Source organism: Macadamia integrifolia, unplaced genomic scaffold (genome assembly GCF_013358625.1).
Source record: "Macadamia integrifolia cultivar HAES 741 unplaced genomic scaffold, SCU_Mint_v3 scaffold3025, whole genome shotgun sequence".
In the NCBI taxonomy this organism is placed as follows: Eukaryota; Viridiplantae; Streptophyta; class Magnoliopsida; order Proteales; family Proteaceae; genus Macadamia; species Macadamia integrifolia.
In genome coordinates this window covers 14954-29797 of record NW_024869142.1, presented here as the reverse complement: position 1 = coordinate 29797, position 14844 = coordinate 14954, and the positions used below count along the sequence as shown (strand labels likewise).

Here is a 14844-nt window from a genome sequence, read left to right as displayed (position 1 = left end):
CGGGGGGGGGCGGGGGGGGGAAGTGAATGGTCCATGATATAGAGAGATCCTTATTACCTTTTGGTGAGTGTCAATTGCAAACCAAAATCATATCGCATTGTTTAAATTACTACCAATAAAATTGGTTGTATTTTGATTTTTAAAAGTAAAGTTGTTTATTTTAAATTTTGGTTCAATTTGATTCAATAAACTAGTGGTTTTGAACCAATTAAAATTGATTAGGACTAGTGTGATATTGAGTCGATTATATAAACTAAAGCAATTAACCCTTGCATTCTATATTGACTTTCTAGTGCTTCGCAAAGGATTTACACCTCAACCAAAAAAATAAAAATAAAACAATTTTATTGGAATCATTTAAGAAATGTATAACCTAAATCATTATTAATTAGTTTTGATTTGAAATATTGAAATTGTTTAATAAATGGTTTAGTGTGTGAAATTTCAAACTCAAATCAATTATATATCACCATCTTTCATTTAAGAAATGTCTAATCTGAATCAATATTAATTAGTTTTGATTTCAGATATTGAAATTGTTTAATAAACAGTTTAGTGTGTGAAATTTTAAACTCAAATTCAATTATATATCATCATCTTTCATTTCACCTTCAAACAATACTTCTCTTTGGTAAGGCACCTTTTGTTTTAGAAGAGTTAAGAAGTTAAAGAGATAAAAATGGACGACGTAATTTTTTTTATTATAATGATTTTTTGATTGAAAGTTAAAAGTTGGAAATAAATTGTTATATGATCCTTTGCTTTATCCTTCAAAATTATATAATAAATGAAAGAATACAGTTTTTTTTATTGGATTTTCAAAACCATGTTTTATCGTTTGATCAATTTTCTTTGCCCTAAAATTTGACATGTCAACAAAGGACCTTTAGGTGTACTTATTCCCAAAATTTCAGCCTTATCCAACCTTACATGGCATCTCGGAATATTATTCTTTTTAATATTTCATAAAACCTTGTTGGTAAACAGTGACTCTAAATATCCATTTTGTTTTAACAAAACTTGTTTTCAAAATGAGGTAGCTAAGCTGTTAATTATCCATTAATTTTGTTTAAAATTCCCAAAATCGTTCACCCACTACTCTATTGTTTATATAATTTTGCAATTTTTTCACCAAAAAAATAGAGTTATCCAAAGAAGACTGAATATTAAAGAAATGGGAAACTTTTTCTTCAATAGAGAAACTCCAAATGTCTTCTTCTTCTTCTTCTTCTTGTTCTTCTGTGGTAGTAAAGGATTGAAACCTAAACATAAAAGGAGAAAGGGGAAGAGAAATGGCTTCCCATCTATCTTCGGTGTCCAATTTCTGCCATAGCCACCTTACTCTATGCAAACATTCTTCTCCTCCACCTGTATTCTCTGTCACTCCATCTCTGTTTTCTTCTAGGCCTAAAATCTTCAACTACCCTCTCAATCTGAACTCCAGCTCATCTCAACCGGCGTGTTCTCTCTCTTCAGTCTCGCAGGTTTCTCTGCAAGACTCTATCTCACAAGAATCTCAAAGCCCATCATCCCCAAATCCTCTTGTGTTACAAGAAGGGTCTCTGTACCCAGATGGGAAAAACGCTCCTTCATCCAAAAGCTATATTTGGGTGAACCCCTGGAGTCCCCGAGCTGCACAGTTTCGGAAGCATTCGTACGATTCCAGGTATTCGTTACTGAGGAAACTTGCTGCGTCTCTGAATTCATGCAACCCAACTGAGGAAGATGTCGTCAAAGTGTTGTCCAGTCTTGGCGAGAATCCCTTGGAGCAAGATGCCGTTGTTATTCTTAATCACATGGAGAACTCAATAACGGCGCCTCTTGCTCTTAAGTTCTTCCAACAGAAACTGAAACCAAAGCGAGAGGTAATTCTTTATAATGTGACATTAAAAGTGTTCAGAAAGTGTAGGATTTTTGATAGAGCAGAGAAGCTGTTCGAAGAAATGCTCGTGAGGGGAGTCAAACCTGACAACGTTACATTCTCCACTATAATCAGCTGCGCGAGGCACTGTTCTTTGCCCAATAAGGCTGTTGAGTGGTTTGAGAAGATGCCAGACTTCGGGTGCGATCCCGATAATATGACGCACTCGACCGTGATAGATGCCTATGGTCGAGCAGGTAACGTTGAGAAGGCCCTCAGCTTGTACAATCGCGCAAAGACGGAGAGGTGGCGTATTGATTTGGTCACGTTCTCAACGGTGATCAAGATATATGGAAGCTGGGGTAATTTTGATGCGGCCTTAAATGTCTTTGAAGAGATGAAGGCTTTAGGAGTGAAACCAAATTTACTCATCTACAACACTTTGTTGGATGTCATCGGGAGAGCTAAGAGGCCATGGCAGGCAAAGTCTCTCTATAAAGATATGATCAACAATGGGCTTTCGCCGAATAGGACAACCTACTCTGCTCTTCTACGAGCGTATGGTAGAGCCCGTCACGCCCAAGACGCACTTGATGTGTATAGAGAGATGAAGAGCAAGGATTTAGAGTTGAATGTGGTTCTCTACAACACCCTCTTGGCGATGTGTGCTGATATGGGTTACACTGATGAGGCTATTGAGATCTTTGAGGACCTGAAGAGGTCTCAGACTTCTAAGCCTGACAGTTGGACATTTTCATCCGTGATTACCATATATTCTTGTAGTGGGAAAGTTTTGGAGGCTGAAAGCATGTTGAATGAAATGTTAGAAGCAGGTTTTGAGCCTAATATATTTGTGTTGACATCGCTTATCCAGTGCTACGGGAAAGTTAATCGAACAGATGATGTCATCAAGACTTTCAATCGACTTCTAGAATTGGGTATAGCTCCTGATGATCGGTTCTGTGGTTGTCTTCTTAATGTGATGACCCAGGCGCCAAAAGAAGAACTTGATAAGTTGATTGGGTGCATTGAAAGGGCTAATCCAAAACTGGGTGCTGTGGTCAAACTAGTGGTGGAAAAGGAAGCCAGTAATGGGTTGTTTAAACAAGAAGCCACTGAGCTCTTCAGTTTAATTGACACAGATGTCAAGAAGGGTTATTGCAATTGCTTGATTGATCTGTGTGTTAACCTCAATTTGTTGGAAAGAGCTTGTGAGCTATTGGACCTGGGGCTCATGCTTGATATATACAGAGGTATCCAGTCTAAGTCTCCGACACAGTGGTCACTAAATTTGAAGTCTCTCTCCCTTGGGGCAGCCATGGCTGCTATGCATATATGGGTCAGTGACTTATCCAAAGCTCTAGAGAATGGGGAGGAACTGCCATTGTTGCTCGGAATAAATACTGGTCATGGAAAGCACAAATACTCAGACAAAGGATTGGCAAGTGCCTTAGAATCCCACTTGAAGGAATTGAATGCCCCATTCCATGAGGTCCCTGATAAAATTGGCTGGTTTTTTACTACAAATATTGCCGCCAAGTCATGGTTGAAGTCGAGGAGCTCAGCTCAACTGGTGGCTGCTTAGGCTTATTTCTGGAGAGGGGCTTTTTCAGTTTTCTGCAAAAATTAGATTCAGAAGTCCATTTCTATTAAACTTTTCATAATCTTGGCTCCTCTTATTAGGTAATTCTCTTCACACACAGAAAATTTTGTACTTTGTAATACGAGAATAGTTTTTCAAATCCTTCGTTTTTATTGTGGTCTGAGCGCTAGCATCTCTGTGGTATTTTTTTTTTTCTCTGCTAACGACAGGTATCCAAGTCCCGTGGATCCATATTGACCCCACAACCTCATGGATCAGTCATACCAAGGTTGAATGAGAATCATTCAATTTTCAGTGAAAGCAGTGAAGAGCACTAAACACCCCGTGTGAGTGGCCCCATGGAGGTAAGAGGAGTCGAACTCAAAACACACGCTTCCTGATGCTAGCCAGACTAGTAAATGATTTACAGACTTTTGTTGTAAGACTATTTTTGCTGGCCATTTTTTGATTTTTCTTTCTGAAAACTCATTCTGGTGTTTCAGTAATTTCAGAATGTAAATTTGTCCATTCTGTTGATACATAAAACTTGGGCAAGAGAATGCTGCACCCCCTCCCCCTCCCCCTCCCCCTCGCCCTCGCCCTCGCCCTCGCCCTCGCCCTCGCCCTCGCCTTCGCCTTTGCCCTTTACTCCCCTACAGCTGGGCGTAGAAAATACCCAGCAGCACTGTTGCAGCCTGAAAATACCCAGCCAGAATGTGTGGTGATGATGGTTATTGGGGGACAGCCCCAGCCCATGGAGGTTGGATGCAGTAAGACGGGCTTTTGATTCAATGTTCTGGTGATGCGAAAGATCTGCAAAATCCTTTTCTGAATCTAGTTAAACAATGAACCATGAGACTAATAGAGGTTTTGGTGCAAGGGTTTATCATTTAAATCTGTATAAATAATGTTACTGATGTAGGAGGGAGTGCCCCAGACCACAATTGCTGGCTTTGCTCTGTTTTGGATCTTGTCTAAATTCATGTTTTTCTTCAATTTTATTGGTATTTGATTCTTAAAGAGAAATTATGATGTGAAAATGTTTCTGGCTTCTGAGAGGTTTTTGGGATATTTGGAAATGCGTCAAACCTTGATATGTGTCTCTGTTGCAAACCCAAGTCTTAACTTTTGTTGTTGGGCAACACTGTTTAATTTTTAAAGGAGAATGTATCTCATTCAAAACTAACTATTTGATGACAGAGAATCCCTCCGAAGCTTCTACTAGGGGGTTCCTCCTTGGGTGCAGGAAGCTCAAGTAATGGGCTGGTAAGTCAAGGAAGTATGGACGAACTCTGAAGATCTATACAAAAAAAAAAAATATATATATATATATATATATATATAGGTACATACATGTTCAGATACTAAAACCTCTGGGAAATATGCTCTCAAAGACTGTGCAAGCATGTCTGGCCATAGATGAACAGTTTCGACTGATTTGTTGAAACGGTTTGACGCTATTTTTATGTACTTAGCAGTGAGGAAGCCTATAACTGCAACTATTGGCTGTATCCTTTGATCTGTCTCTCCCCAGTCCTGAAATCCATCTCTTGAGGAACTGTGTTCATAACCATTTTGGGAGCCTGGGCTGCATATAGATCAATTATAAGCTTATAAACTTCAATCCATATTTACTGCAGAATAAAAAAATCTGAATCAACAAAAAGGACTTGGTGATTAAAACTTACTAATGAGCCCACAGAAAGGCATTGTCCAAAGCCTGCAAGGACCCCAGCACTCACAAAGGCTTTGGTGGGTGTGGGTCGCTTGTTGTCCACCATCCCGTACTGAAATTCTCAAAGCATTTAAGCCATTCTCTGATATCAACTTAAAATCTTGTCCAATTACGAAAGTCCTCCGTTGCTCCTGAGAGATAAAATTTCATAGTTAAATTTTGTAAAATATTATAAGAAAAAATTCAATTAACTGACCCCATTGAGTTGGAATAAATTGGGCATTGTTGTACTATAGGAAAATTCGATGCAAGACTTTGAGATGGCTACATTAACCATATGATTTAGATTTCAGGGTAGATTTATGGCGCAAATGACCCTAGGAGGGGTTGGGCACTGTAGCTATAACTAGCTCGCATCCGTTTTTTTGTAGGGGGTCTAATGTCAATGGACTTGTCCGTGGCATCATTTAACCATTGCTCAAATTGAGATCAATTTGACTTCACCACTTGTTAGTCTTGTGCCATCACTGCTAGTTTAGTGCAATCAAAATGGTTAGTAATCGTAAGCTTATTAATCGCACATTCCCTGACCAATAGGAGACTAATTAAACTTTCCTTTCTCGCCATGGAATTACGCTCATTACATCAACTCTCCCAACTTTGGGCCATGAGTCTCCACATAATCAATACACGGAAAATTCACTCTGATATCATTTTGACAACATCCAATCACCCTAAGTCTAGTTGTTTAAAAATAAAAGAGTCTTAAAACAAGAAATAAAGATATGTGAGGTTACTAACCCTCATGACTTGTTTCGCCTGGTCTCTATTTGTCATCCCCTTCCCCGTCAACTGTGACCAACTCCTCTGTATTCATCTGTTTGTTTTAGTATTACAACATGAAACAATACACTTGTTATGGTGAGGTTATTCAGGTCCATATAAACACACTACTGCTATGACTAATTGCTTAAGTTGTGGGTTGTGAGAAAAATGAAATCTGAACATGTATTTTAAAAAAAATAAAAAAATTATGGGTGTCAAAACCTAGCTTGAACTAATAAAATCGATCAGATCGAACTAGAAATAGCCTAGATCAAATCGAATCGAAGTTTTATTAGGCTGGTTTCAGTTTGGTATATTATGACCACAAAATCAGAGTGAACCAAACTAGAAACTAAACCGAAATTGGTATAAAACATAGACCAAAACTGAAACCAATTCAGCTGAAAACTCATAAAAAAAAATCAGGTTTTTGCACTATTTGTATAAATTTGCATGGTAAACCAAATATAAATCGGACAAAAAATGTAACTAATCCGATTACAAACTGATACAAGAAACCAAAGTCGAATCAAAACAAAAAAGAACTGGAATCAGAACCAAACCAAAATCGATATTTTGTTACTGATTTGATTCACAATCTCCACACCAAAACCAACTCAACCCAAATCAACTCAGACCAAACCGATCAATTGACACCCCTAATTTCATTCATAATTCTACTCATCACCATAAAAAGAAAGGCAACCCAAACATTTTTTTACTCTGTCCTCACTTCTCACCCCAGGAAAAAAGAAAGAAATAAAAAAAAGGGACAGCATTATTAATTACAATACCAATTGCATCGAGTCTGGTTGAAATAACCATCCCTTATAGTGTCCCGAATGGACTCCATCATTTGGGTGGTATCTCTGTTCCACACAAAGAAATGGATTATTAATTAGTAACTTAAGAGGACATAAATATAGAAATGAAAGAAAAAGAAAAGAAAAGAAAAAAACCCACCAGAAAATCAAGTCTGTAATTGTTCCTGCACTGTTCTTGATCACCCACAGTAACTCTCCTTCTACCTGCACCCTCCATTTCATTAGTTGATCCTTCCTCTTTTATAAGGAAGAGGTTCAGCTCTCTCACAGAGCAACAGATCCCACGATCACAGCCATATTCATCATTAGTTGTAGGATGATCTTCTTCTTGATCTATCTCTAATATCTCAATAGTATCTCCACTTTCCAGCTGAAACCCAAACCAATCAAACCCTTTGAACTTGACAACATGCTCTAAATCTCGATAATCAGATCCTTCCAATTCGTGAACTTTGTTTAAAACTGGATTTATCAATTCAATGTCCTCAATTCTCAGCTTAGTTTCACAATAGGTTATATTTTGGTCTTTGCTGCTATGGATACAAGCTTTAAAATTCAAAGTTGTATTTACTTGTACCACATCCTCCACTAGTTCAGCAAGTATTGGATCAAATCCACTGACTCTCATAGAAATGAGCATAATTAACCTCCTGCTACAGATCTCATCATAAGGAATCGTGTATTTACGAAAATGACCTTCATCTCTCTCCTGCAAACGTATCCAAATTTGTCTTTGACATTTATTGTTTCCCCAAGGACATGCTCCCTCTGAGAAGAAAGGACCAGACTGGACCTGTCAATCATCAATTTGAAAAACTACAATTACAAGGATTTGTAAAAGTGTTCCAACGGTGAGGAATGAATGTTGCCACCTGGTGGTTTAGGGTTTACTTGGAAGAATAATTAGGGTTCCAATAACTTAGGCATGTATAGAAAGAAAAAAGACCTCACCTGGCCATGCATAAGCCATGAGTAATGAACGCAGATTTGACATGCTAATGCCATCAAATTGAATTCACCATAACTTTTCCTCACAATGCCTCTTATAAACTGCTGCTCCTCCTTCACACACAAATTTTTAAGCCACAATATCTCCAACCTTTTCATGTTACGCAAGTCTGTTAAGCTTGATAGTAATTCGCAGAAACGAAGTTCAATTAAATTAGAGGGCAGCTTTGGTATGTATCGAAGCTTGGCACGTCCACTTAGGAGAATGTAACGCAAATACGTCATATTTTCCAATGACCTTGGCAGATCCACCAGACTAAAGCAGTGTGAAAGATCTAATACCTCCAGCTTCTTTAATAATCCAACACCATCAGGAAGTGCCTTAATATTTGTATAATCCAAGAGAAGCTCAACCAAAGATTCTTTTAGATCACCAATGGACTTAGGCAACTCTGTGAGTAAGATGCAATGACTGAGAATAAGCTTCTGAAGAGAACTCAACCTACATATACTATTTGGGAGTTTCTTAAGAGAAATGCAGAAGCCCAAGTTCAAGTAAACGAGCTGCTGGAGCTTCCCAATAGATTCATGTAAATTAACCAAAGAGCAACCATCAAGATACAACCTCTCTAAACAAGGAAATCCTGAGAAGTTGGGAGACTCAAACAGTTTCACACAATTACTGAGTTTAAGAACTTTCAATTGTTGAAACACCTGTTAAAACAAAGAGATGAATATAACATTTTAAATGTCGAGTAATATTCGGTTATAAAATCATAGAGAAGAAAGACATATGCTACATACCTTATTTTCAAGACAATTGTTCCAAGCTAGTTTAAAATAGCCATGACTTAAGTCAAGCATAACTATTTCTTCATGATAAAAATTGGTAGGTAATTCTTCTAATGGACAATAACACCAACTCAGAAATCTTAATGTAGAAGGAAGACATTGAAAGTTCCCTTCCAAGGTTACTCCATCAACTCGTAGCAATCTTAGATTGGGCATCTTCTTAAAAATTTTAGTATTTAAAATGTGGTTCTTGCTACGGGGGAGAGCTCCAACCATTTCATTCCCCTACAATTGAAAACAGTTCAAGTAAATAGGAATTATAGACAAAAAATATGTAGAGGCTTTGGTCCTATTGTGCTTTATTTCAATTTCTATTTATTTACATGAATGCTTAGAGTAGGATTAGAGGAAAAAAGAAAAAAGATTCATGCAATTAGCTCTTAGTTTAAAACCATTTCTTAACTTCACGAGACAATAACCTACTATGTTTGAGCTTGTTTTCAATGACTCTATTATAATGAAAAATATTTTAAGATTTAAACAAATATAGGATGGAGCTAAACTGGAGACTTTCAATCATTTCATTCTCCTATAGTAGAAAAATAGTCCAAGTAAATAGAAATTAATTTGATAGACATAAAAATGTTGAGGTTTTGTCAATTTACTCCATACTAATTGAGTTTGGTCCTAATGCACTTTATTTCAACATTTATTTGTAGAGAAAATCTTATTGTAATTAAAGTTGATGAAAAAGAAGTTGTAACCTTAGCTTTTTCCCCCTTTTAGTATAACAATTCTCTTAATGAGGATAGAAGCATGTAACGACAAAATGGCAAGTCATTTTTTATTTTGAAAATCCTTTCTTTTTTGTAATAGCTTAAAGAACTTTGGTGAATAAAACTACGGCCCATCAGAAGAAGGTTACAACTTCTCAATTACCACTTTGGTTACAACAAGATGCATCCCTAATTATATATTATAATCACAAGCACAACAAGAATAAGAGAAAATGATTTTAAAAATAAAATAAAAAATAGATTCATGTCATTAGATCTTACCTTACCGCCACTTAATACCTTCATGATATTGTCATAAGACCATAACCTGCTATGTTTACCAAGTTTTGTAGGGTTTTGGTTGTTGACAATTTGCCTTCCCATGTCACGAATCTGATCGTGCATCAATAAGACTTTAGATTTGCGTATATATGTACCTGTACGCACTTTCTGCTCATTAATCTTCAAGAGGGATTTTTTCTTAAGAACTTCTAAACGGAATCTTGGTTCATAGCCACAAGCTTCCCATATGGAAATTACAATTTCTTCCTCATATCCTATAAAACAACACGCAGCATCAAGAAACATGGCCTTCTCAATATTATCATGCAGTTTATCATAGCTTATCTTTAGTTTTCCATAAACATCATCATGAGGAACTTGTTTCAATTTCCGAAGCATGCTTTGCCAAACTTCTTTCTCTTTTTCCATTGATAAATAAGAACCCAAGACCTCCAAGGCTAAGGGCAACCCTCCAGTGGTGTGTATTATATCATTTGAAACCTGCATATAATCTTCAGGAGGTTTGTTCATAGAAAAAGCATAAGAACTAAAGAGTTGAAGACTCTCTTTTATATTCAACTCTTTAGGCTCGTATACTTTTCTATCATTTTCTGGAATTCTACAAAGAGTGCCCTGATCTCTAGTTGTTATAATTATCCTACTTCCAGGACCAAACCAATTGATATCACCAGCCAATGCATCTAATTGGGTATGATGGCTCACGTCGTCCAGAATGAGAAGAATATCTATTTTCCCAAGTCTTTCTTTTATCAATCTCGATCCTTGTTTAGGATTGTATATTTTCATTTCATTGTTAAAGACATTGCAAAGAAGTTTTTGTTGCAAGCAATCAATACCATTGAGTTGTGATGCTGTGTCTCCAATGTCATTTAGAAAACAACTCTTGCTAAACTTTCCACAGATGCGGTTGTATACCGTTGTCGCAATGGTTGTTTTCCCAATACCACCCAAACCCCATATCCCTAGAAACAAAACATCCTTAGAATTGGTATTTGATAGTAGAGTTAACACAGATTCTACACGGGATTCTAATCCAGTCGGGTATTTAACATCAATCAAGGGGACCCTATTCAATCGAATTGAAGCATCTTGAACAATTCCCTCGACTAGCTCTGCTTCATCATTCCTGCATGTTAGTTCATATAAAATGAAGACAGAAGTCACAACAAATTGGAAGTGAAACTCAAAAAAAATATGAATTAGATAAATAGTGTATTTCTTATTACAGCCATTTAAATCAACTTGAAAACATAAATAAGACCAAGTAAGATACGACATGGATCATATATATATATATATATATAGAGAGAGAGAGAGAGATATGTTCACAAAAAGAAGTATATAATTTCAAGGGACTGAGACTTACCCATCATTGAAAACCCATCCACTCTTGACACCTACTTCTCGCAAAGCTTCCTTCCATGTGTCCAAAGTTTGGGGCTTCTCCTTGCCATGTTTCTGAGGTGAAATCTCAAAATTTCCAGTTTGATTCTTAACATCTGATGGGTTAACTTTGAAGAAAATGGGGAAAATGATTTGACCGTTGATTCTATGACATTCCAGCATTTGACTGAGCTCCAGAAGGCACCATCTGCTTTCTGCGTATCTTTCACTGAGGAGGGCAATCGAGAGTTTGGATCCTTTTATTGCTCTGAGAAGTTCCGGCCCAATATTTTCTCCTTTCCACAGATCTTTGCTATCAACGAAAACATGAATTCCACTATCCTTTAGAGCCCTGTAAAGGTGACCAACGAAGGTATTGCGAGTGTCTTCACCTCTGAAGTTGATAAACACATCATAACTTGAACTTGAGCTTGAAGAAGATCCAACCTGTGGCTCCATGAAGATTACAGTAGAGGAGCTCTGCTCTCTATTCGTCTACGAATTGGCTTACCCTTTGATTGAAAAAGGGCAAAGGAAAGGTCTTTAACACACAAATTAGTGGTTCCCGTTTCCCTACTTATTTAAACAGAGAAGGAAAGAGCTGAGAAAGTTCAGTGAATTATATGGGTAACAGCTAAGGAAAAAGGTGAGAAGGTTCAGTGCAAGATAGAGGTAATTTCCACTTAGATTATATCTCTCTAGTATTTTTTTATATTATCCAATACCTCCATAGTGGACGGTCTACTTTTTCCTCCTTTATGTTTTGTCGTTAGTCGTTGGTCATAGCTTGTAGCCTCTTAGGGTGGATCCAAGGATGATCGGCGTATTAATATTGACGATGATAAGTTTGATGGAAGAAATTTAGCTATTGTTCGGGTAGCAGCCTATGATAGTTAAAGGAATAGGATTCAAAAGGGTATTTTAAAAAAATTCTATAAACCAAAAGAGTATTTGTGAATTTTAGGGGGAGTGAATTATTTCGTTTACCACTTAGTTGTAATTCAAATTTTTTCAGGTTTGACACTTATTTTCAATGAAAACCTTAATTTAGGAGAGAAGTATTCTTAATTAATTTATTTTTAATTTTTAATCTATATAATCTAGGGGGAATTACCTTAGATCGTTTGTTTTTAATCAAACATTAAACTTAATTAACAGAAAAAAGGTTACAAGATTGATACATGGGAAAAGAAATCCCAGAAAAATCAACAAACAATAAAGAATTCACAAAATTAAGAAGAGGGATCAAGATCCCAAACAATCTGAAACTCAGTAGAAGAAGCGAGAACCGCCAAAGCGGCAACAACAACATTTCCTTGCCTTAGAGTATATAGAAAATAAACTTGATAGAATTAGTTGACAAAGAGAAAGCAACCCCTAATGATAATTAATTACCTTTTAATTTACATTTTATCCAATAATCAACTGATCACTCAGTGTATTGTAAAATAGGTTACAACAAGATAAAAAATTTTAAGTTACAGCCTACTGGATGCTAGTAGGCCTATGGGCACCTATTCCTATATATATATATATATATATATATTCATCGACACATATTTCTATATGACAGGGTTCGATCCGACAACTTCTTCCCTTGAACATCGATTCTTCAAGTGAAAGTTATCACCACTAAGCTAAGCTAATGTCCGTACATTACACGATAATGCATGCATTTGGGTCCTCTTCACTGAAGTAACTCGGTCTTTCATAGCCACCGTAGTACTGCGTTGGCGATCTTCCACAGCCACAATAGCACGGCTGTGGTTCTCCTCCATAACCTTCATGACATGGTCCCCCTCCATACCCATCATAATATGGTCTACAACACACTCCTATCGGTTGGGCCGGCGGGTAGACCGGTTCAGGTGTGCGTTTTGATACCTATGGGTCCGGCTCTTGTTTTTTTGTCAGTGGTACTGGGAGAACTGATTTAAGTGCCCGTGCAGGGGGTAGTGTCGGTGGATCGGGTTCAGGCGGAGCAACTTCAACAGGAACCTCAACAACAGTCACGTCGGGAGGAGTATGCGGCTGTGGCCACCGCGGCAGCAATCTCTTCCACCACGGTAGTTGAGGAGGTTCGTGATAAATCGTGGGCTCTGGCTCGAGCTCGGGCTCGGGCTCGGGCTCTGGCTTAGGTAGTGGTGGTGGTTCGGGGGATTTAAGTCCCTCCGAAGGCTTTTTCTCCATGATCTCGATGCATTTAATGACATTTTCAGCTTTGCAACAGAGCTTTCTAGCGAGCTTCTTGGGGCAGAAGGGGCCGCTAATGGTGACGGTGTTCTGTTTCTCGTCGAATATCTCCTCCTGTATTTGATATCTCTCTTTGTTTAACAAAAAAAAAAAAATTCAAGCGCAGCAATTGGAGGAAAAGGAGAGGGGAAAAAAATGTATTAAAGGATCAAATTAGGGGTGTAAGTTTGGTATTGATGCCCCGAATCCGCCCTGAACCCGAACCCTGTCTAATTCTGTTATGAGGGTCAACCCGGCTCAACCTGACCGCTAGGGTTGGATTGGGCCTGGGTTGGGACCTAGGCTCGGGCTGGCCCGGCCCAACCCAACTCGATTTTAATCTTAATCTATTATTGAGTTCATTTATAGTGTTCCCCTTCCCCTAGGCCCACATCATGTGTTACATAAGCGTTGTTTGGATAGCTTTAACCCCCATTATGTGTTACACAAGCCACATACTTTTACCTATTGAGCTAAGACTACCAAATGACCAAATTATTTCTCCCCTTTTCTTTACATAGATTGTCTTTTTGTCTTCTGTCATGTATTGATATGAACTTTAGACATAATAGCAATCATGAAGAATCGGGTCAAAATTTGACTTATCTAGTTACTAGGAGATGTGGTGATGCCAGGCGAAAATGCTATCTTATAACTAAATTGACAACTTTGCTTGCTCCAAATTTATGGATTAGGGGCAAAAAAGGGATGGCCATAGTCTTAACATCTCCCGACCCCCCTTTGGTAAGTATAGGCTCAACATTTGTAACATTTTGTAGAAGAAAAAAAATATAGGACCAACTAGGGTCAACCTAGCCCAACTCGACCTGACCCTGAGCCTTGTAGGGTTGCGCTTGAGCATGAACCCGAAAGGGGGTTGATTGGGCCTGGATTGAATTTTGGGGACCTAGGGTTGGGTTGGGATTGTAAGAAATCCAATCCAACCCGACCCTGTTTCAATCCTAGTCAAGGTGAGCAAGGACAGTACCTTGTTAATCAAGTTCTATCTACACAGATAAAATTTACTATAGGGTATTTCCTTGGTGGATTCCATCTATGTGGATCATGGTGTTGATACTTTGTGGATTAGATTCTCGTATAGTCTGGTCTACACAGATGGAATTCACCACATGTTTTTTTTTTCTTTATGTATTCCATTTATGTGGATCAGTCACATGGAGAGTGATTCTCATACGGAACCTGATCTGCTCTCGCATTGGTAGGTTTACTAGGAATTAATTAAAGAACAATATATGAGATGGCTCACCGCGGTATCGACAGAGGGTTTTCCTGATCTTCTTATGGCAGCGTGAGCACTCAAGATCAACCTTCAACACTATCGTTGACACCTGCAACACAAACGAAAACCCAAAGTTCTCATTTTTTTTTTCCAAGGTACCGGACAACAAGAAGCCAATTCTGTACAACAGTGTATGGTTCTGATTTGAAAGAAAGGAAGAAAAACTACAGGAGGTCTACAGCCCAAATTGGGGTGGGGTGGAAGGGCTAAAAGGCTAGCTTTCCAAGGAAAGAAGAAGATGAAATAATAATAGGAAAGCCAACAGAGGAGAAGTTCTGAAAAAGTGAGAAGAGAACAGAGGCTGACCTTGTGCGCCATTGTTGAGGGCTTCGAGAGATAGAGG

At 37.9% G+C, this 14844-nt stretch overlaps 2 protein-coding genes across 5 annotated transcripts; one reads left to right on the top strand and one right to left on the bottom strand.

The window, feature by feature from the left end:
* Positions 1-1186: 1186 nt before the first annotated feature.
* LOC122067636 (pentatricopeptide repeat-containing protein At4g16390, chloroplastic-like) lies at positions 1187-4459 on the top strand. 2 transcript variants are annotated; one of them, XR_006136801.1, is made up of 2 exons: positions 1187-3544; positions 3674-4459. XR_006136801.1 is itself a non-coding variant. In XM_042631479.1 (1 exon), the coding sequence occupies exon 1, from the start codon at positions 1293-1295 to the stop codon at positions 3444-3446; it is 2154 nt and encodes a 717-aa protein (XP_042487413.1). In that variant the 5' UTR covers positions 1187-1292; the 3' UTR covers positions 3447-3624. The 2 variants fall into 2 exon arrangements, 1 of the variants encoding a protein (XP_042487413.1); XM_042631479.1 differs by lacking the exon at positions 3674-4459 and having other exon boundaries at positions 1187-3624.
* A 290-nt stretch (positions 4460-4749) lies between these two features.
* Positions 4750-11631, bottom strand: LOC122067635 (disease resistance protein RUN1-like). 3 transcript variants are annotated; one of them, XM_042631477.1, is made up of 10 exons: positions 10953-11604; positions 10423-10712; positions 9566-9840; positions 8520-8792; positions 7719-8429; positions 6907-7560; positions 6738-6812; positions 5920-5995; positions 5132-5309; positions 4750-5031 (listed from the first exon to the last, which is right to left on the bottom strand). In XM_042631477.1, exons 1-8 carry the CDS (start codon positions 11426-11428, stop codon positions 5945-5947), a joined length of 2805 nt encoding a protein of 934 aa, XP_042487411.1. In that variant the 5' UTR covers positions 11429-11604; the 3' UTR covers positions 4750-5031; positions 5132-5309; positions 5920-5944. The 3 variants fall into 3 exon arrangements, with proteins under 3 accessions (XP_042487411.1, XP_042487410.1, XP_042487412.1); XM_042631476.1 differs by having other exon boundaries at positions 9566-10712; positions 10953-11607; XM_042631478.1 differs by lacking the exons at positions 4750-5031; positions 5132-5309; positions 5920-5995; positions 6738-6812 and having other exon boundaries at positions 7266-7583; positions 9566-10712; positions 10953-11631.
* Positions 11632-14844: the final 3213 nt, after the last annotated feature.